General features: G+C 42.6%; 1 protein-coding gene across 4 annotated transcripts in view; it reads right to left on the bottom strand.

The window, feature by feature from the left end:
* Positions 1–844: 844 nt before the first annotated feature.
* The window catches only part of LOC110085671 (intersectin-2), a 110818-nt gene continuing 87878 nt past the window's right edge, over positions 845–23784 (bottom strand). For all 4 annotated transcript variants that reach the window (XM_072985236.2, XM_078377325.1, XM_072985234.2 and 1 more), the window contains 5 exons: positions 18697–18793; positions 15137–15341; positions 13362–13984; positions 5053–5198; positions 845–3455 (listed from right to left, as the gene is read on the bottom strand). In XM_072985236.2, coding sequence (XP_072841337.2) covers positions 2660–3455; positions 5053–5198; positions 13362–13984; positions 15137–15341; positions 18697–18793 — 1867 coding nt within the window. In that variant the 3' untranslated portion in view covers positions 845–2659. The remainder of the gene's footprint in view (positions 3456–5052; positions 5199–13361; positions 13985–15136; positions 15342–18696; positions 18794–23784) is intronic.

Below are 23784 nucleotides of genomic sequence, written 5' to 3'. Positions count from 1 at the left end.
CGTTTTCACTCATTTTTAAGTGTCTTACAATGTTTGGAATATGTTTTAAATGCTTGCAATCGTTAGCCCACCTCCTGAACCCTATGCAAACTTAATTTGGTGTTGTTCTGAGTCGTCTTTAATTTTTGGTGATTTTTTGAATTTTCTCTCATTGGAATGCATTGGACGGAAAGTTCAATGCATTCCAATGAGAGAAAATTCAAAAAATCACCAAAAATTAAGGACGACTCAGAACAACACCAAATTAAGTTTGCATAGGGTTCAGGAGGTGGGCTAACGATTGCAAGCATTTAAAACCTGTTCCAAACATTGTAAGGCACTTTTAAATGAGCAAAAACGGACTTCGCAAAGCCTTTGAAATGTATTGAGTCGGCTTCAATACATTCCAATGGAGGAAACATAGTTTCACTCAATGATGTTTCCTATGGGTTTTTTCACTTAAAGACGGCAATCCGTTCCAATTGGAACGGATTAACCGGTTTTCAATGTATTCCTATGGGAAATGGTGTTTCAGAGAACGATGTTTCACACAACGTTGATTTTTTTGGAACCAATTAACATCGTTGTGTGAGGCACCACTGTATCTATAGACCACAAATGTCTATAGATACCTCTATAGACCACAAAAACAAAACTGTACTACACAGAAGGTGCAGCTGTTTCCATGCACTGCTGGGTGGGCTTCCAAGAGGCAGCTGGTTGGCCAGCGTGTTGACAACATGTTATACTGTAAAAAGTCCTTGGTTTCTTCCAGTGTGGCTCTTCTTGCATTCTTAAAATCAAATTGTTCACTAAGGTGGGAACGATATGGAAACAATATACTCAATTAAAGATTAAGGAAACATAGTTATTAAAACATTTTATGTTAATCTCTAGTATAACATAACATTTCTTTTTCATTAAAATTTTGAAGTACACTAGATTACATCCTTTAAATAATCACAAACTAATAGAGGTAATTGAGCGTTGTTAACAGAAGCACAATTCCGAACTATTTCTGATGTATCACATTCCTTGAGGTGCTACAGTGGATTTTTAACCATTTGCAAACAAGTAGAGTGATCCTTAAAGGGAGAGAGTACTGCTTATCTACAGGATTATGTAGATATTTTGGAATGTTTATGGGTGAACTCTGAATATATTTTGGCCTTCCTTTCAGTTTCCATGTGACATGCGTTCAGTGCAAAATACAATTCAGTAACCTTGCGCTTATCTGGTCTTGAGGGTTGAAGTGGGAAATTGACAGTTTTCCTTTTATTTTTCTTAAAAAAGGAAGAAAACAACTGCTAAAGAAAATATTTCCTAGGAGAGCAAGCTGGAATGACAAGATAATGATACTGTCTAAACATTCTCCACAACTTCATTAATACTGTTCTAAGTTTGACCTTGATGTTAGAATATACACACAATGAAACCTCTGTTATATATTTTCAAGATCCCTCTCCCCAGCACAATCATGCAGTGTCAAATATCTTGCACTCTTTATCTTATCCCCCACAATATTAACAATCTTAGCTCAATATTTTCTTTCTAGAGACCTGCTCCTCGCGATCTGGTGCCAATAACTCCTAACTACCATACAGATGATAGCTCAAGTGGGCCAACAATCTGAAGGGCCTGCCTTCCTTGAGCAAGAGTTCACAGGCTAAAGCCTGTATTTCCCACAGATGGACAACGCACAACATGGTTGTCTTTGCCATTATACCTACTTACAAAATGTGCAAAAGATTCCCACTGCTCAGAAGCTAGAGATTGTAACTCTAGTGCTAAAGAGTGGCTCTCCTGACTGCTCCTTAAGCCTGTTGTCAAGTGGGTGAAACTATTCCCTTTGTCAACCAGAACGGAACTCCCTGTATTCCTGAAGTTCATGTGTGGCTCCTCACATGTAACTTTCATTCAACCCTTAACAGGTAGTTTTTCAAGTTGACAGTGCTTTTATGTTGCTGTCAGCTTGGTAAGTTATTTTAAGATTGGCTTGACCTATCAGCTTTTTCTCAAGATCTGCCTTTTTCCCACCCACCCCCCAACCACTTGAGGCATTGTTTCCCAAAATAGGGAATGTGGGCCTCTGGGACAAGCTCATGGGACACCTACAAAATACGATGCAGACTTTCTGTATGTCTTATTGGTAGCAGGCCAACAAGGAGGCTCACAGTTTCCCACAATGAGTTTCTGTCTCCGCAGATCTGCTGCAAAGAAGGCATGGAGTATAAACTCCAGACTGTTGCAAGTGACATTGGGCAAACCGTCGTAGACTGGAACGGGGGCCTGCTCGGTGGCTGAAAAGAGGAGGAGCAGCTGTGTATATTTTGAATGTTTTTTTAAAAAACAGGAATCACACAGATGGCAGTAAAGTGGCAAAAAGGTTTTAGGTGCCAGGTAGGTATACCCAATGAGGTTTTCAGGTTGGGTTGTACGGAAGATCTAACAAGTTTAAAAATGGAGCACAATTTTTCCAGAATCTGAGAAACACTGTTCAAATAGTACTTGTTAGAAAGTCTTTCTCAGTACAAAATGGAGTTGTCAATAGGTAGCTACGATGTCATTTGGCCGGGTGAAGGTCATCCTTTATGCAATTCTGCTGAAAGGAGACACTGGACCCAAAACAGATCTAGTGAAACTTTAAAGCTTAGCCAAGTCATTTCACAGCAGGATCCTCTCATGATCTATTGTGAGATGCACTAATCATGATGTTAGGCAAAGCATTACGCCGCTTCTTCCAGGAGCCCAGCTCCCGAGAGTATCTCCGTATCTGTCTGAACCAGTGGTGAGTCCGTGCCTTGTCACCATCTCGGAACACAAAGGACTCCCGCCTAATCTCAAGAAGTTCAAATGTATCATCGCAATCAGGATCCACCGACACCACGCAGTTGCTGAGTCTCAAGGGCTCCCTGAGCAAACTGAATTTCCCATTGTTTTTGTCTCTAATAAGTACCAATACGGCATCTTTCACAGACCCTGGCTCCCCAGGTTCAAAGCTAGATTCAGATGCACGTCTGATGTTGACCATGAGGAGCACCTGCATGTTTTGGAATTTTAAGGTCTTGCTGCCCTTTTTCACCCACTGCCCATCAGGTGGCTGGGCAAGCTGCAGGGACCCTTCCATGACAAAACGCGTCTCTTCCCTCAGCCAGCCCACAGTCTTGATGGCAGTTTCTCTCATTTCAATGTTAATGACTTCTCTGTTCTTCTTGCTGTCCTGGCGGAAGGAGCGCAGAGTCCAGGAGTTCCCTTCCTGCTTAGTTTTCATGTTGATGTGCTCCAGGTGGGACTCGATGCGGCTCTTGGCTTCCCTCAGGCTGCTGTGATCCGGGTGGTACTCAATGGTGGCTTTGATGATACGACTCAGCAGTAGTGGGTATTTGGTGACTCTCTGCAGTGGAGCCATGAGGAAAGACCGCAGGTTCATTCGGCGAAGTGCTGTGTTGTCATTTTGAGAAACATTGAGGAATATCCTGCATGGATTTCAAAAAGGGAAAATTTTCAGTTAGTATATGTGGGGAAAGGAAAAAAACATTACACTGAGTGTCCATGCTAAACACGATTATGCCTTATTGATCCATAAATGAACACTAGATGCATACATTTTTTTCCCAGTTAGCTTTTGGATAACATTCAGGTTATTGGGGCATTAATTTGCTAGAGTTCATGGAATAAGCAAAATTCTGGAAGTTGGGCCATTTCAAAACAGTAAAGACAAATCTCCCCTCAACATTGATCCGTTCTTCTTAGAAGAACCAAATTAGGTAGACATTTAGTATAAGCTATTTTTTTTAACTCTTTAAATTCCTCCACTTTTGTGTAACAGCAACAGAAACTTTAGCAGTACCCTCCCTTAGAAATATCAGTTACCCGTTCCTGTTCCTCTGGCTTTTGTTTCATATGAAGCAAATCCAGTAACTTAGGGCCAAATACTAAACAGGTTCTGTTACTCTTCACTGCTAGTTGTAGCACAGGCTGTAGCAGAAGAAACCAGCTATGCTATGTAGATATTGTAAGAAGCATATGAGGGGCTAGGTGGGAAGCTAGTGGGGACAGCGTGGGTCCACGTAATCTATTAGTTATATAAAATAACTGGAAACTTCTATATTTTCAGGTGCCCAAGTTATGTTTCATAACTTGGCATGCTGCTGGTTTTCTAGTCAGTAAATGCTACCAAATTTTTGTAAACTCTGTCATCTTTGTCTCCAGGGTTATCAGAATTCCTAGTCAAAATCCATCTTAGTGGTGGCAATTTGGATACTAGGAAAGTCTTAGGTGGACACATCAAAGTCTACCCACCGTTTCTCTAAGGCAAGCACGAGCCACACATGGCCCTTAGCAGGTATGTTACTAGTGTCAAAACCATCGGTGTGATGGTGTGTGTGTCATTGTCTAATTTTGGCTTTTCCACTCCACCAGCATGTAGCTGGCTAACTAAATAAAAGGCTTCTGACAGAAAAAAGGCACCATATCCAGCTGTCAGATCACATTTACCAGCATGCATTTGATAATCTCAGAAGCTCCCATTCCTCAGCTCTAGTCTCTGCCATAGTCTTGTCTAGATATGGGCATGAACCTCAGTTCAGAAGTTCATGCGTGTAGCACATCAGGTGCCATGTGTTCCCTTCCCCAGCCTTCCCAGCTGGACCCCCCCTCACCAGCTGATGCGTGCTCTCCTCCTTCTCTTTGACTGTTCAATCAGTCTCCAGCAGGAGCACCGGCTTCCGTGCCAGGTCTCCTTGGCTTTTGCCCACTCAGACAAGGAGGTGGGACAGGCAAACCTGTCTTCCTGCTGGGGACTGGTCAAACAGCTGAAGAGGAGGAGAGGAGTGTGCTCTGATAGGTGAGTGGGCCATTGGCTGAGAAAGTGAGGGGAGGGAATCCGTGGTGCTGCATGTACAAACTGGCAAAAAACTCCAAAACATGTTTCATGCCCATCTCTAGTCTTCTTGTTCTTTGTGGAATCCTCCCCCTGACCCCCCCCACCAGTGTGCTTGTTCTGAAAAATACTTCCCTGTTCCATCGTCTTCTTTACATGCATTTTTACCTAAGATTAAGGACCCTGCTTACCTGAGTAACTCCTTTTCTTTTTCCAATGCATTCAGCATGTTCACTGAAGACGATTGCTGGAGGCAGTAGGTCTGAAAGGCAGGCAGCATATTGACGAACTCAAGGAATATTTCGCCAATGCACACCGTCATGAGGTCCTCATCACCCTGCCAACATAGAATGTGAGCCAGATGCATCAGCAAAGTTGAGGCCATGGGTGTTTGGGGCCCTTCCAAAGGTCCCAGCCTAACAGTTTTGCCAGTACAGTGGCGCCTCGCTTAACAAGCGCCCTGTTTAACGACAAATCCGGATAGCAATTAGGTTTTTGCGATCGCAAAAGCGATTGCATAACGATGTTTTGAATGATAAAAAATCACTTTGCGATGATTGGTAAGCTGTTTCGCTTACCGATTTTCGCATAGTGATTTTTTCCAACAGCTGATCGGCGGTTCAAAAATGGCCACTGGGGAAAAAATGGCCGCCCGCTCTTTTTTGGGACGGATTCCTCGTGTACCGGGCAGCGAAAATGGCTGCCATATGGAGGATTTTCGCTTAAAGGTAAGTTCCCCCCCATTGGAACGCATTGAAGGGGTTTCAATGCGTTTCAATGGGGTTTTTTTAATCGCATAGCGATGTTTTCGGTTAGCGGCGATCTTTGCTGCACCAATTAACATCGCTATGCGAGGCACCACTGTATTTGTAAACAACATCTAATCAAAGTGTCACATGATCAGGTGCTGCAAAGATGAGTTCTTTTAACCACATCTTCCAGGGTCTACAGCCCAGGTAAATGCTGAACATCAAAATGAACAACAAAGAGCACCTATACTCAATTCAAAAACAAAACCCACCAACCTGTGGTTGTGTTCACTACCACTCACACTTATTGAAAAGCAGCCATAACAGCTGCTTTGTACTTGGTAGATAAGTGGATAGCTGATTTAAAAAGGAGTCAGCTTCTGGGACATTCCCCGTGTCACTTCATGAATGGCCGTGAACTCAAGAGGGTAGACCATCTTGACTGCTTCCATTGTGTTGTTAACATTCAGAGCTGGAAGAAACACAACTGCTCTGTGCTTCTCTAATCCTGAAATACTATGAATATTCCTTACAAAACTGGATGCTAATTTCATTGAGATACATGAAAAAATGTCATTTTCTGAAGGACTGTCATTCCATAGCTTTCTTTAAAGCAAGCCTGTTTTCTTTTTTTTTTTCTTTTGGAACTCTTTAATGGAGACTGTGCCCATAATATTTCATTGCCCTACAGCAGCGATGGCAAACCTATGGCACGCATCCCACAGCTGGCACACAGAGCCCTCTCTGCGGGCACGTGAACCATAAGTCGCTGGATCACTGCTGCCCCCCCCCGCAGCCAAACCTGTGGAGGCGGCTGCAGTTGCCATGCTGGCGCCCCGATAAGCAGCGGGTCAGGATCCGGAGCAGCTGGCACTGGTGGCGGGTCTGGAGTGGGGTCTTGAGGCACCTCCGTGCCTGGGATTCCCTCTTCTGCCACCTGCCGTTTTTTGTCTTTTTTTTCAGTTTGGGTACTTGGGACCCCAAAAGCCGTCACTGCCCTACAGGCTCCCCTCCCAAGAAGCTGCAACATTCTATCTACTTTGGAATACTCTTGACAGTAAGCCTTTACTACGCATATTCAGTTTATTAAAAAGTAACTAATTTTTCCTGTTTGAAAGGTCTTTTTTTCAATATTTCAGCCCCTGCAGCCTGGATTCTTTCCCATTTTTTTTTTAAAACCCCGACGGGAGCAACCATTGTCTTTCATGATAAACAAGATTGGCTTATTCAGTTTTTATGAGCAATTTTAAATCTGGGAACATTTTGGGTTGCTTGTTTCTCCACGAGGGGTAAAACAGCTTTCATTTAAAAAACTCATAGCTGGAAAACTCTTTTCCCAAACTTCCCCAATTTCAGCATTGAGCAAGAGCAGACTGTCTGCTACACCTGTGCCAAATGAGTTGCTGGTCCAAAGCCCAGTTTCAAATACATAAATTTTTGTTGTGTTCCCCCATTTTTAGAACTGCATTGTCGAATGGTGATTTGCTCTTCTGCACAATAGCACAACTGCAATCTTGTGCAGTTATAATTAGTGATGCCAACTTTTGCAATCTGTTCTCCAAACAGCAGTCTTGGGGCTGGGAATGCTCAGTTCCACAGTCAAGTTGGCATTACTTAGCAGTCAAACCTTCACAGCTATAGAGAACATCTGTTCAGGAATTGCATTACGCCAAAGTCTACACATACATATTTTACATACAAAAGGCAAAAGAGAGAAGTAAAAATGAAATGTGCAATCTCTGTTTTTCCCAGCATGGAAGTATCTGTGCTTCACATGATGCAAGGCAGACTGCCCTACATTTAATTATCTCTACAACTCACTCACTGCACATCACTCTCAAAAATCCTAAAAATAAATTGGCAATATATTCCTATAAGAAAGCAGTCTCAATCACCATCTCTAAATAAGCTGAATTAACCATTCTGTGTGTATTACTGAGTCTGCTTGCACACAGAAAAAAAAATACACATGCCTCGTTGTACCTTTCCATTTAAATTCAGCTCACTTCTGCCCATATCCTTCCTATGGGGTTTATTGACTATTGGCATTTACTCAATCACTATGTTAGTCTCACAGGAAACAGAAGCTTGCACTTACATGACACCCAATGCACATGATTTGTGTCCCCCTTAACTTTTGCTTCTTAATAAAATCCTCACAATGTTCACCCAAATGTATGGACTGAAGGAAGCATTTAAGTGAGGGGATTCTAGCCATATGATTTAAATAAAACGGAGTAATGTTGTTGTTTTCCAAATGATTTTTTTAAAAGGAGGGAGTTATGGAAGAAGGAAGCAACAAAAAGGGAAGGAGCACAGAAACCTGTGCTCACACCAAACAGGTCTGTAACAATTCACAGTATTGGGTGGAGGGGTAATGCCATTAACCAGAACCCTGAACTTCTTAAAAAGACATGCATTTTTTTCCTAGTCACTGTGATAAAAAAAAAAACTCAGCTAAGTCAAACAAGAAGGGTCAGGATGTTGAACAAGCAATGGGCAGAGCAGTTTTAATAGGGGAGGGAGCAGAGGCGCAGATGATCCATCCATTCCAAAGGCCCACCACCGTGTGCTGACCAGCAAATGGACAAGGGTGGACAGGTGGTTCTGGGATCCCAGGGAGTTCTCCTGTGGTTCCATTAGCAAAAACCGTTTCTTCCCACTAGCAATCCTATACTTTTCAACCTGAGACTCCAAAGGAATCTTGAACAAGTGCCTAGAAGTGGTAGTAGGATGGATGACAAAGAGCTGGGAATGCTGGCAGTTCTGTGGGCTGGGAAGCCAGAGGATTTGAGCAGCAGTGTGAAACCAGTCTTGGATGGGGGTTCACTGTGCCAAATGACCAGATGCACAGCTCAGTGGCAGGGGTCTCCTTGACTTAGTGCTATCTGGTGCGTTAGATGTTTGTATGCCAATCACAACCTATGCTGGGCTCCAGAAGCTGCTGTATCTAACACAAAAGCAGCTCCCTAGATTCTGGTGATGGCCAGAAAGTTTCAAAGCATACCTCTAATTCTGCAACACTTTTACTGGTCCCATTTTAGAATACTCGTCTGAATACCTAAAGACTTCAATGGCACAGTTGTCTAAAAGAATCCTCAGTCCCCAAAGTGCTGCCATATATCTCAAGTGCCTGCCATGAAGATCAATTCGATTTTTGTGCACAAGAAACAAAGTCTTCCTTGATCAAACTCCCTTTCTGTTGATTTCTGCCTTGACCCTTCTTTTACTCAGATGAAGCTTGAAGATTTCCCTCTTCGCTATTGCCTTCCGTATTGAGATTGTAACCATCTCATGTCCCTAACAGCAGCTCCTCAACGTATCCTGCACAGTTGCAATTATGGCAGTTTTGTTTATTTCTTGCCTTTCTTCTTTATGGCACATCAGCCGGTCCAACCCCAGGGCTTCTCAAAGATCTAATTGTTCCAAGGCCATTTCCTCTCCAGCTTGTTCCCTAAGTATCCTGTATGCCCATCCCCAATCAGTGGGATGAAGCACCATCTTGAGAGAAAACTTTACTGGTCGTCTCTCAGCATTAAAGCACATATAAAATAAATTGAGCTCATCGGGGTGGGAGGATGTCACTAATTGTCCCTCTTGTTAGCTTGTTTGAGGAAAGTAAAATAATGGGAATGTCGAAAAGTTATGAAGCAGATGCGCATAGCAAAACAACACACGGTCCATAATCCTGATGCATAACATCACGCACACTACTCAAAATGTTATCCCTGAAGCACTTCCATCAGTTGGTCTCACTAGGGGCCTGCAAGTGATTGTGCAATTGAAGAGCACAATTCCTTGTCGCCAGGCATAACTCTTGGCATATTCAAACTGACATAATTTTATGTTACACCAGCATGAATAAGATTTCTAAGACATACAAAGCTGTCTGATTCCTGGCCCCATTCTTGCCCTCAAAATGAAGAGCCATAGACTACATAGTTCCCCTTTCAGGCATCTCCCACCTGTTTCATGACCAGTCACAGCGCTAGTTGCACAAGTACGGTAATCTCGAAAGCAGCATGAGATCAGGCATGCAAAGGGAAACGTCTGCCAGAGTCAACGGAATGCTTATGCAACAGCGCTTCCATGATCATATACTGCAACAAGATTCTTGCCTTTGAGTTTTAATAAAGGCTGGAATATTTTTTTTTGTGTTATCACATTTGTTTTCTACTGATACCTATACAGTGGTGCCTCGCTAGACGATTGCCTCGCAGGATGAAAAACCCACAAGACGATTGGTTTTTGTGATCACTATGGTGCCTCACAAGACTTTTTTTCTATGACCGTGCTTCGCAAGACTTTTTTTTAGACCGATGCTTTGCACGATGTTTTTTTAAAGACCGATGCTTCGCAAGACTTTTTTTTTGAGACCAATGCATAGGGAACCTCGCAAGATGGTTTTTTCACAAGGCGATGATTTTCATGGAACAAATTAAAATTGTCTTGCGAGGCACCACTGTATTAGTAAAAATGGTGTCAAAATTATAAAAATCAATAGAAAAACGATTTAAGCTAATTTAGCAGTGATAGATACAAGTCATTTTTTTATAGTTTTAACCTTTCTTTCTTCTGATCAAGGATCAGAAGTTCAAGGATCTTTAGTCATCTTCTATGTCTCTCATTAGCAAAGTGTATTTTACAAAATATGAATAAGACTATTCTGCTTTTTGCCAGCATGAGGCACTATGGCACAGAGGGTCAGTGGTTCAGTTTGTATGGCTTCTATTAAACCAGGAACTGCCGCTAGAAAAATAAATAAAAGAAAGATCAAGCAAAATTAAAGAGTCACACAATCCATACCAGATTTGGACCCATAGGCAGCCATCCTTTGCCCAATTTAAATTGTGTTTCAATGTCAGAGCTAGGTTTCATGGTTGAAATCTGCATCCTGAGGTTTTAAAACGTTGATTTCTATCCTCCATTCCTGAAACATGCCTAATGAGCCATTATTTTTAACACTGTCAACTTCTTAGTTTTTAGCTCAACTTAACTTAAAGCTTCATTAAGTTTAATTTCCTCCATTAAAATCCATTTTCTGCAGGGGTTTTTTTTTTGCCAAGTCTGCAGTATGCTGTTTTCATATATGGTCTTGCATTCTAATTTGAAAATAACGTTGCTTAATTTTCATTAAAGGCAAACCTGAAACGAGCTCTCAGAATAATTCAAATGTGGGCTCTTGTCCTCAGCTCTTCTACTATCCACAATTTCCTGTTTCCCACTCCTGCATTGTTTTAAAGTAGAAACACTTGCTTTAAGTGGAGTTTTGTTCAGATGCTGCCCAAATATAATGAAACTGCAGTGAAATTTAAAGGAAAGAACATGGGTTTGTGGTTTTTTTTTTCATTGCTGCTGATGTCACAGCAAACTGAACAACTGCAACAGCAGCAAGGAATTTTGGAAGGTGGTGATAGCTAGGAACACTCCTGTGGACTATAGACAATATGCTGATTTCCACAGCAATGTCTACAAAAGCCATCTGGAGTCAGCCGTCTCTTACTGCTTTCAGTGCACTCCTGCTCCACTTCCACGATTCCTTTAAAGTCTGGCAGGTGTTGTGGAGTCTCTCAAATGACGACTCTCATGGAGCTGTGGAACCTGAGACCTGTGGGGCCACATTTTGCCCAGCTGGGCTGTAGTGCCTCAAAAAGAGGGTAGCGATAATTGCTTTTGGCTACCCTAGCTCATGGCAACAAATATCTTAAAACAACGACATCAACAGTGACTGAATTCTGCTTGGTACCTTTTTTGAGCTCAGCTGGATGCTTTCCTTCATGTCAGCTCAGCACGTGACTGCCCAGCTCACTCACCCGAAAGGCCAGCCTCGGCCTGGGTCGTATGACTGGCAGTAGATGTCCAGGATTTCAGGCAAGCCATACCTGTTTATGTCCAATATTGAACCTGGCATGTAATATATAATTTCTACCACTCCGCTATAGGCCCTTCCTCAAGACAACCACACTGAAGTCCAGATCATTGTTTCCACCCCATTTGGCTTGCCAACTTGAGCAACTGGGAGCAGTGCCCAATGCCGTTCACAGGGTGCTAGCCTGTCATAATCAATTTTCAAGAACTGCTGCTCCAACAAATTATAAAGAACCTTGAGTATATTTAAGAAAGTGGGCCAGTTTGGCAAGTGGCTCTAATAACACTTAAGGCTTTAACCAGCCTTGTGTTTGTTCTTGGCAACCAGCAATTACTGGCAAGCCAAGCTGCTTTTAATTGCTCTCCCTTGGGCACAGTGGGCTTTTTTTGAATGTTGCTGTAAAAATGAATTTCATGGTAAAAGGATGCCTTTCCTTTCAGAGCTGGTAATAAAGTACAAGGTATAATATAAATCCAGAACAGTGTGCAAATGCCATTCGTTTTGCTTAGGTGATAGCGGAAGCAGCCAGTTGTACTCGCTGCACACTCCTTCAGTCAATGGAAGTGCACTCTTATTCGTAGCTGATGGTAGGGCCTCACTCACAAACCAACACACTGGTGTTTCAGCAGACAATGAAAGCCAGCACAGTGCAAGGGTTATGGTGTTTTGACTCAGATTTGAAAAACGCGGGTTTGAGAAATTCTTGTCTCCACAAAGCCATGAAAGTCACTGAAGCGCTTGGGCCAGTGACATTCTCTCTCAAGCTTACCTACCTCACAAGACTGTTGCTGTGAGGGTACAGTGGGAGTAGGGGTGAGGAGGAGAAGAGCTGTGCATGACACCTGGACATCCACTGAGGGAGGCCAAAAAATCCAATGAATTGAGCCTTCTCGATTCTGCCCCTAATTTTTGGAATAAAATGCTGATAGAGAGATGCCAGGCTCTTTCCCTCCGTGTGCTTAAAAAGATGATAAAGACAGAATCATTTAAAGCTGCCTTTATTTACTGAATCTCCTGAATGCTGCCAATAAAATCTGGTTCTGGTTTTGTCTGATGATTTGATGTCTTTTGTTTGTCATATTGACTGTTTCCTTTCATGTAAAGCAACCGGAGTAGAGCCCAGCACTAATTGGGTGGAATCGAAGTTTATGAAATAACAATAACCACCACCACCATAACAACAACAAATGTGTGATTTTTAAAAATCTTTTAATCAATTATAGATTTTTCATTGGGTTATTCATAATTTATGATTATAATTCTTGTCTCTTCTATTGCTGTACAGTATTTTTTAAAATTTGTCTCCTTTTTGTTATTATGGTGTATTCAGGGTTTGGGAGTTTTTTACCTTGTGTAAACCACTCAGTGTACCGCTTGTAGGGCAGCACAAAAGCTAAATGGATAAATAAATATTGAGCTTGTTGAACAGTTTTGCAAGTCATAAAGCTAGCCTTAGACTGGCCTACACGAGAGCAATCAGAGTGACCTTTATAGTTCTATTTCATAGGCCTGCATACTTAAGGGAAAATGAGGGAGCAAAAGCATTTGTGAGATGGTTGGTCCACCCAATGATCTTGCTGCTGATCACAGAGAAGAGCAGACACCTGCAATCTGATTCATGGCTTTCTTCTATAGCCCAAATATACAAATGTCTTCCACATGTTGGAAATGAAGAAACAAAGAACAGAAATGCAGAAGACTAATTAAATAACAGTCAAGAGTTCTCTAGCACTGGGGTAAAAATGGGTTGTATCAATCAGAGTCTAGAGTTCCATCAATTACTATGATCTGCAAAGTGCTAAAGATAACAAACCTGTAGTAACAAATTAATTCATTATTACTTCATATGGGAAGAGATAGGAAACCTGAGGCCATACACTACCTGCTCAAAGGCCTGGTCTATCTCTTCCTGAAGGTACTCCAGAAAATTTTCATTGAGATCGATCAGCTCCTGGATGTTGCCAAAAACCACAAGCAACTGTTCCTGCGTGAGGAGGCCGGCAGCTTGCATAGGGAGGTAGAATTCCTCTTTGATGATGCGCAGGTCCTCCCCATAGCTGGCTTCAGTGTTGACAAACTCCAGCACCGACTCCTTCCGCTCTGTCCGGCACTTCAGGCATTTCTCACAGAGGTTGGCCCGCCTCTTGTTCTGGTTCTGAACATCGGTTTCCAGTGGGAAATCTCTTCCACCACAGTCCGTACAAGGTTGGTGGGCTTCCCAAGCCTGCAGAGACGCCAGTGTTTCAGAGGCCCGACTCCTCCACTTTCTACTCAGCACTTGACTGATGCCGCTGTCTGCCCGTTCCATTTCAGCCAATCTCATCTTTGGCACCCCTCCGCTGCCGGCGTCAGGATTGTCCCTGTCATCGAGCCCACCCACAATGCCACTGTCAGCACTGAGACTGCTCACATTGCTCCAGCGGTGTCTAGAACGAAAAGAACTGCCCCAAACACGACGGTTCTCATCAGGGTTGCTGCCACCGTTGCTGTTGGCTTTCATCAGTGCTGGGCCAAAAGCAGAAAAATGAAATAAATGAGTACCACTTTTGTACAATAGCAGAGACTCTGCTTAGAATCACAGATGTTGCCTTAGTCCAGTGTTACCAGTAGGATATTTTTTCCAGCTCCACCCTACTTATATAATGAATTTTCTGCAGGCAAAGTGTGTGATATTTCCTGCTGAGCTATGGCTCGCCCATGGCCTTTTTGTCTCTAGTGAAAGCACCATCTCTATCCAACAAAGTTTTTTCTGTACTATGATGGGGCATCATTCCCGTAAGCAACCAAGAAAGGCTTCTGTAAAGCCTCCCCACTCCCTGAGCTCGGAAATAATGTGATAGCACTGACATGTTAACACTAAAATTGTAGCTTCTGCCTTGAACACAAGAAGGAAATTAATGCATTTAATATTCTCCAAATAATATTTTGAAGCACTTTGATATTACTTTCCAAACATTATTTTTAGAATTTTAGGTGGATCCATTTCTTTCTTCCCCAGGGGAAGTAAAGATTTTAACATTAATGTGTTAACACTCACACATTGTTTCCAAGCTCTGGTTTATTTTAGGCATAAAACCAACCACTGCCATCTTCTGTAAAGCTAAGAAAAGCTGACCTTCCCTTCACCAACTTTTCTTTAAATGGTTAAGAAATTCACTTATTCTCCATTTCATTGATAGCAGCCCAGTCTCTCCATGTTCTTAGAGGGAACCCAGTGATCTTTGGTTCTATTGACTGTCTGCATTCACAGAACCAGTGTTGCACATTCCACCTATCTTTTTGTAATGTCATTCATAAAGACAAAGGGATAGACTACTAGGTAGGGACAGATCACTAGAATGGAGCCTAGCCTAACACTCAAAGCCACTGCCGTGGCTCCAAATTTCCTCTTTTCTGAATATTTGTCTCTGCTGCTCATTCACTTTTCTTTGCAGGAGGTATTGTTTCGAAAAGATATTTCTTCTAAGTTGTGGGGCAGATGCTACTACAAGCAATTGCTGTAGGCCACAGAGCCCCTTCCACGGCTGCTTGAATGGGAATGTCGGAAGGATAAAGGTTAGCCTTGTCTGAGAGACAAAGTTTAACCCAAGGTTACAACAGACTCAGAACAGAGACTGACAAGACCCACACAAACGACATCAAGAGCAGGGGACGTACTGGGGTCTCTCTCTTGTCGACGCTTCTGGGCATGCTGCCGTGCGGCGGCGGCTATCTTCAGTTCCAGCTGTTTCCTCTTCACAGCATCCGTCGGCATCGGATCGCTGAAATGGGGCCTTAACCGACACTCCCGCTGAGCTTTGGTGCAGTCTGATGTTTCGTAGGAGATGTCGGAACTGGATCTGCGGCAGTTGGGATTTGAGCTCTGGAAGGCAAAAAAAGAGCAAACACGGAGGCAAGGTTTGACAGAGCAAATTATGGGATATTCAGATATCTCTGGCTGATTGTGACAATGCTCTGAACTGGAAGTGGGCAACTTTCAGAGATCCACATATCATCCCACATCTTAAAGGGCGGCACCCACTCCTGTATGCAGCCATTTGCCTCCCTCAGCCCCTGGATTAGGTATGGGAAATCTCAGCCTGGCCAAGGGCCAAATTCCCATTTGACCATCAGCTGAAGGATTGCCTCTCTCCTGATCTGCTGCTTTAAAAATGGCAGTATGGCTAGGTTATCTAAGGCATTTTATGTTTAGTCCTAATTGTTTACATCTTTTTTAACAGTCAAGTGCTGTTTTGAACATTTCTTGGTATTATTTAAAATTAGAATCTTTAAAAAACTTTAATTGACTGGACTGAGACATCTTTGCCTGCACTAAATATTTCCTGGTTTCCAGTTATCAATAAACCTGCATGGAATTGGGTTAAAGCTTCCTTAACCGAATTAAGGTAAAGAAATACAATTTTCCATTAAAAAAAATAAATGCTGAAAACAACCTTTGACCATGAACTGGAAACAAGTAAGAATAAACATAAAGTATCTGCAGGGAAACTAGGAAACCAGCAGGAACACATGATGCCAACTTGTTTTGCAGCAGATGGCATCACTGGTTGGTTGGTTGGTTTGTCTGTCTGTTTGTCTTGGGCAGTCCTCCTGCTCCCCGGTTGGTCCCAGGAGATTAATGAACGGGGCCTAACAGAGGTCTGTTAAATAAGATGCAGAAGATCCAAAGCCAGGGTTAAAGAACAATCCAAAGTCAAGCCAGCCCAGTAGTCACCAAAAGAAATAAGGGGAGTCCAAGAGACATAGTCAAACTGGTCCAGATCATTACGCACAGGCCTTTTTCCAGTTAGGAAAGAAACTCAGCTACACGCTTTGATCTGCTGATCTTGCTGGGAGGAATTAGCTTTCCCTCAAGAAAACCACCCCCTCCTCTTCATGTGGCCTCCTGGGCCGTATTTCTCCGCAAACTGAGCACTTTGTCTAGAGTTTTCTAGTCAGGTCATATCTTTGTCCTGTGATGTTCTCAGGGAGTTAAAGGTGACCCAGCTGCCTCTTCTGTCTCAGGCACAGTGCCGTCTTCTTCCAGGAGTTCAACCCTCTAGACTCTCAAGAGCCTAAAGTCCAACGGATTTGGCAGTTCCTCCTCTGTGCCAGGCTGGGCTAGGGGTCCAGCTCATCCTTGCTGAACTGCACATCAAGCAGGGCCAAGACACCAGATTTTTTTCTCAAAAATCAGTACAGGGGAGGGGTCTGGAGGTTGCAAAAATTGTTCTGGGGGTTTCCTGTGGCCCATGGACCACACAACACAATACCCTCTACCTACCATTGAGGATGTGAGGTACATATTGAGCTTAAAAGTTTTTTTTTTGAGATGCTGGGGTTCCAGGAGTGATTGTGGGTGCATTTAGACCCAGGACGTAATCCCCCAACCACCCATACTCTGCACCAGCTACCAACTTATTTGTCCTTTCTTTTCCATCTGACATTTATTGTATGGTTCCTTTTTGGCAAACAGCCACAGGCAATTATGGGTCAGACTAAGTGCTACAGCCAGCACATTTTTAGAAGCAGGACATACTTACCCAGTTGGTCCCAGGAGATTAATATAGTGCAAAATACCCTGCTCTGGTCACAGGCTTGGCTTCCAAGGCTGTCTGCTCAGGCACAGAGCTCTGCAGAAACACATCACTGGCACACTGCCCTGGTATGTGCATTGTCTAATTTGACCCTTAGCACTAGACAAGATAGGACCTGGGTTTTTTTTTGGTGGGGGAACATTTTTGCAAACTCTATGTGAGGCTGTTTGTAGGAAAGTATGATACCATATGGAGAGATTCTACAAAGAGTAAGAGAACAGGAAGGGGCATGCCATTTTTGTTTCCTGGGTGGAAGTAAGAGGTAGAAGTAGCAGAACGAACCATCAAATATAGTGAAGTGTGAACATCAGTGTGGATGTGCAAAAGCGGCATTTCTAGATTAAACAGGAAATAAGAGGAAAACATTTTTCCTCCCCAACAAGCAGTGACACTGTCTCTGAGAAATGGTATCACACATAGGCAAACAAAACAGTGACTATATTCCAGTCAAGACACGCTTGATCCAGGGTGAAGTGGGAATTTCCTCTCCACCTTATCCCTCCCAGTGTCTCCATGCTGAATGACACATCTCTGCTTTCAGACTTGTTCAACTGTTAGGTCTCCCAAACAACAAACCAAGGAAAATGTATTTTTGTGAAGAACTTATAGATTGTTATCAGAGAACTCCCAAACTAGTCACATGGCTAAAGACTACAATGCTCCCATTGAGGGAAGCCATGAAAACCATGCTAGTTTCAAACTAATTTGAAAACTAACTTGAAACTGGTAGATGAAATCCTGCAAACATTAGTTGTGATTTTAAGTCCTGCTGAAATCAACAGAACCAGTTAGAGACCACGAATTCTTCCACTTTCAAATTGAAATCCTATATTCATTTAAAGGTAAAGGTTCCCCTTGAATCGTGTCCGACTTTAGGGGGCAGTGCTTTCAAGCCGTAGAGCCAGCGCTTGTCCAAAGACAGTTTCCGTTGTCACGTGGCCAGCGGGACTAGGAAACACCATTTTACCTTCCCACCGAGGTGGTACCTATTTATCTACTCACATTTACATGCTTTCGAACTGCTAGGTTGGCGAGGAGCTGGGACAAAGCGACGGGCGCTCACTCCGTTGCGTGGATTCAATCTTACAACTGCTGGTCTTCTGACCCTGCAGCACAGGCTTTTGCAGTTTAGCCCACAGCCCCACCACGTCCCCCTTCATTTACCTGGGAGTTAACCCTATAAAACTCAGTGGGTAACTTCTGAATAGACCTGCAGTGTCGGTCTCTTTCTCTAGATTACGGCCTCATTATGGATATGCCTCAGATGTTTTTATCCATTTTAAGTTGTTGGGTTTTTTTTTACTTCCAACCAGAAGCAGGAAGATTTGGAACAGTGAAATAAGAAAAGGAGATGGAAACAAGACCTTGAGCCAGGAATGCAGAGCCTTTGAGAGATGCAACAGGAAGCTGAATCATCTTATATTTAGGATGCTGAATGAAGTTCAAATCTCCACTCAGTATGATGACAACTCAGTCCAAACATTATTTTTTAGCCTACACGGCCTCACATGGTCATTATAAGGAATAAAAATGGGGAGGAATACCATGTCCCTCGAGCGCTTTAAAGGACACATGGGGCACAAATGTATTAAAGCAAAAACATTCCTAAAAGTCCTTCGTGCCTGAAGCCAAGCAACTCACCGTGGACTGAGGGCATTCCTCCGCAAATGTGAGGTCGGACTTCTTACGTTCACATGATCCTTTGGAGGAAGGCTCATGGTCAGTTTCGGCAGTGCAACTACAAGGAATGGAAGACATTTCCATTAATATGCTCAATCAGCACTCGAGCGCTAACTCCAGCAGCAGAGAGGAAATCACTTCCCTCATGAAGATACAGCTGATGTACGTGACAGATTACATATACAGTACATTCCAAGCACAAATCTTTGCTCCACACATTGTTCTTGATTCTTGTAAAATCAATAACGCTGCTTTCTTTTGTTCTGAACATGCCACCCAATATTCCATCCAGCTCCAGTTGCTATACTGTACTCTTATGGAAATTCATTGCTACATTTAAACGTTGGCCCCCTTCAAAATTCTGTATAAAAGTAGTATTTGAACTGCACTTTAAAAATTCTTTTCACTCCTCTTAGATATTGTAGTCGGACAAGAGACAACTTTCTCTTAATAGCCACAAATACAAGAAGAGACTCCCATAATTATTATGTGATTCCGACTTATGGTGGCCCTTGTGAGATTTCTGAGATATCTTAGATATCAGAGGAATGGTTTTGCCAGTGCCCTGTCATCCTATGAATTTCCATGGCCGAACAAGGATTTGAACCAGTCTCTCGAATCCTAGTCCAAAACTCTACCACTAAATTGTACTGGCCCTCTCTTTGAATTGTTCATTTGCAGCCATAAATGATGAGGAAACAGGATATGCAGGCCCAAGAAGGCAAAACCAAGTAGCTACTTCCCATAAGTCTAGCAGTGGTTGCAATAATAACAGCAATCGTACTTAGCATGTATTTCGTACATTCCAGGAATTCAATATACATTTCATACATTCCTGAATGATAACAGGAATTTAAGAACCTTTCTGTATGTTAACAGCACAAGAAATGTATGCTTTGCTCATTTTTTACACGAGGTTGAGGCAGTGGCCCCCAAGAAAGGGCCTCCCACACGAAAGGACTTTTGATTGGAAAAAGTTATTGCAAATCATAGGAGAAAACTGAATCAGGAGTGTTTTCTTAAGACTGTGAGAGGTACTGCAGCGGGCCAGACCAAAGATTGATCTCTCCAGCATTTTGTTCACAAGTTAGCCAGTTGGATTCCTCTGGGAAGCCCACCAGCAAGGCATGAGCCAAAAAATTCCTGGTTGGGTTCCCAAAAAAATGGGTATTGAAGGGCATGTACCACTCTGGATGGTTGTCCTCCATTCAGTTCCTCCACCAAAAAACACAGGTCACTTTAATAACCTACATGTGAGACCCTCTTCATTGTATCAGGGATTTTTAATTCAGTTATTACCAACACTATTTCGTAAAGCATCAAAAATTTATTTGTTGATTTGAAGGACAGTCTGAATTTCTAGAATGGTGGAGGATTCACTAATTCATGGCACAGTGGCCGGATTTGTTTTGTTGCTTGTCTAACGTTTGTGAAAACTTGCTGTGGCTAATTGCAGCTCATGGTGAAGGTGTGAGGGCACATCTCAGTCATACGCTTGGTCATGTGCCTGACTGCTCAAGAAAGATATGCCCTGGCATCTTGTTCATTAGCTAAAATTAACAACATTAAAAACAGCAAGTTACATCAATCTTATGCAACTATCAATAGATTTCAGTCAGAGAAATGAAAGAATACTAAAAATTCTGTAATTCTTCAAGACACAAGAGAAAGGGAATGATACTATATAATGCATATCAAAATACATTACTTATTCAGCTTTAATATGTCTATACAGTTTTTTAAACAATTTAAAGCCGTATATAGCACAGCTCACATAGAAATTATAACCAACTGTCTGGAATTGAAGAGGCAGCACTGAATCAAACAAAAAACTAAACTCCTGACGAGGGCATTTCACTAGGCTCTCAGTTGCTGGACAGGGTCATACAGGGTCAGCTGTTCCCAGTTTGTTTGGGGCTCTAGAGTCCAAAACCACCTGGAAACAAAATGGTAGCCCGTGAAACTCTTTCAAACTCATTCTCTCCTACCTAGTAATATATATTGAAAAGAGACAAGAGAGCAGGAGAAAGATCACATATGAATATACATGTCCCCACTAGAGATGGGGGTATTTGTATTTCTATAGGAATACCCCTGCATGAAGAGTTGGACATGACTTAACGACTAAACAACAACAAAAACCCTGCACAGGTGGGCATAAGAAGGGTCTGGCCCCATGGAGCCGGACGGTCCACTCACCGTTCTGCTGCTGCCATGACCTCCGCAGAGCCTTTCAATGGCTCCAGAGATCACGTTCGGCTCGCCACTCCTGGCAGGAGGCGGGACGACAAACCTCTCTGCTAGAGTCGAAGAGTGGCTCGCCGAACACAATCTCCGGAGCCATTGGAAGGCTCTGCGGAGGTCGCAGCAGCAGCAGCATGGTGAGTGGACCGCCCGGCCCCATGGGGCCAGACCCTCGTTATGTCCACCTGTGCGGGGGTATTTGTATTCATATACGAATACCCCAATCTCTAGTCCCCACACTATGCAGTCTTTAAGTTGAAATATAATGATTTAAGATTGACTGTGGCACTGGATATTGTCATAGGTTAACAGTTATTCCTATAGCTTAACAGCTGCTATTTGACTTCCATTAATCTCTGACAGTCAGGGCAATGTCATTCATCCACATTTGGGGGCCGAAGCATACAATATACAAATATCCCACGAGCTAAATAGCTGGTAGCAAATAAGCTGAAGCCGCCTACTTATGAAGCTGTGCTAGTTCGTCCGTTAGTTTGTTGCACACTTTGGCTGAAACTGTATTTCAAAGTCCTTGCTGAAGTAACACGCCAAAGGTGTAATCTTAAAATATATGCAAAGGAACCACAGATTACATGTTAAAAAAAATACCAGAGTAACTGTTCAAACTCTGATCAGTTTGTGACCTTGGAGAATATATACATATGCATTCTCCATGTGCCTTGGCTCAGTTCCCTGTACTATTTGGCATTATCGGATCTGCAGACAGCAAAAGGCCACGTGACTCCCTCACTAGCTCTCAGCTGGTGGTACACTGGGATTTGGATTGATCAGTAAAGAGTTGATGCAGAGATAATCCTGCCTTCTGGGGAGGAAATTCAGGTTGGAGTTGATGACAGTATGTGATCAGACAACTCAAAGGCTCTATTTCACTAAAAGGATGGTACAATATTTCTGATGTGTAATACTATGCAGTCTGGTAGCATGGGGGTGGTGGTTGTGGACTTCCAGATTTTGTTGGATTCCAACTCTCATCACTACTAATTAATGAAAATGTTGACTTGTGCTGATTGGAAGTTGAGTCCAATGACATCCAGAAGCCTACAGGTTCCCTACATAGCCTTGTTCTAGCAAATTGTGAATTAATGGTCAAGAGACAGAATGTGACATAGGATCAGGGATCTTGTTGTTCTGAAACTCTCAGAAGCTCTTGCCCGCACAGCAAATTGTGAACAACAGTGGGAGATGTAGTACAGCAGTATCTGAAGGGTCACACATTCCCCATACCTGATTTATATGATGGGCAAATCATTTATTATTGGAAGCTACCAGTAACTTTCCTTGACCATCTTCCTTTGTCTGCAAATGCACATACACATATTTCCATATTTATGGTTACCATCATATTTATCTTTATTATTTGCTATTGCAGGATTCCCATTTTTCCATTGCCTGCTGTTTTCTTCTGTCAGGTAACAGAATGTGACAGGATGGCAAAGAATCAAAATATGACTGGTGACTTTTGGATAAGAACACTCTGCGGTTCCTGACAGAAGTGGTCGGGTTAAAAGCTGGCCTGGAGTCATAGGAGAAGATATAGAATATAGCAAAATAGAAGTGCCTCAGGTTTTCAGTAGGCTGATTGCTTTTGAACGCTGCAACTATTTTCAGTTTTAGGAGGAATGCAGTCCAAAGAATGGCTTCTGTGAACAAAACTGTACCCATGCTTCACCCCATCTAATTCTACCTTTAACTGCCTAAGGAAGCTCCAGCTTCCAGTTACTTCTGTGTCACTAAACAAGGCATTGTTCTGGAGGCGTTTGTGTGTGTGTGTGTGTGTGTGTGTGTGTGTGTGTGTGTGTGTGTGTGTGTGTGTGTGTGTGTGTGTGTGTGTGTGTGTGTGTGTGAGAGAGAGAGAGAAAGCCTTTTATTCGCATTATTTTAATGGGTATCGTAAAAAAGAAAAAAAAAAACCTTAATCTTGGGACTCCCCTGTCTGTAAACATCATCCTCTAAGATGCTCATCTTTTCCTCATGGGTTTTAAGTCCCATGCTCTTGTCCATTTACCAAGATGCTGCTTAAGACTGCCCAGGTTCCATAATGAGATTGTTTAGAGCTGCCAGCTCAGCTCTAGTCATGCTGGACTAGAATTCCCATAATATGCAACCAGTTATGATGGCAGTGGAAGAATAATGCATCTGGGATGGCATTAGTTTCAGGGAAAGCTAGCTTAGATAGCCTGTAAACACAATTTATATTCCAAAGAGGAAAACAGGTAGCAAATCTCTATCCCTTTTCAATCATGCTTTGTTTTGCTTGAGCCCAAAACATTAAGCAATTCATTAATGGCTTTAGATTTTTCCATGACGGTAACATGGCGGCTGAATATTAAAATATTAAGGTGCTTACATATCAATTATATAAACACCAGTGGGCTGTTAGGAAATTAAAAACAAAGCACAGATCTACTGTGCATAATTCTAACTCTGCAGAATTTCTCAATATTGCTAGAATCAAGAAAAAAACACACCCAGAAAACTCTCTTTGAGGCCTGATTTACCTAAATGAATGAATGAATTGAAACTGTATCCACCTGGATGCTGTTCCAGAGCCAACTGTATCAATGAGCAGGGTGAGGTGTCTTTCTCGGTAGGCAGACGTTGCCTGTGGTATATTAACAGAAGTGAGGTACTGGAATAGGGCAAAGCTGGTACTGTGCACTCTATCCTGCACTTCACTAGATGCATGCTGAAGAATCCTTTTATATCTAATACAGTAAAGATGGCAGCAGTCCATAAAAGCTTAAGCCAAATAAAATTCAAGATTCTCTTTGTAGTTTCGCAGGA

The sequence above is a fragment of the Pogona vitticeps genome, chromosome 1 (genome assembly GCF_051106095.1).
Source record: "Pogona vitticeps strain Pit_001003342236 chromosome 1, PviZW2.1, whole genome shotgun sequence".
Classification (NCBI taxonomy): domain Eukaryota; kingdom Metazoa; phylum Chordata; class Lepidosauria; order Squamata; family Agamidae; genus Pogona; species Pogona vitticeps.
The sequence above is the reverse complement of the archived record's forward strand: the minus strand, read 5'-3'. Positions and strand labels throughout refer to the sequence as shown.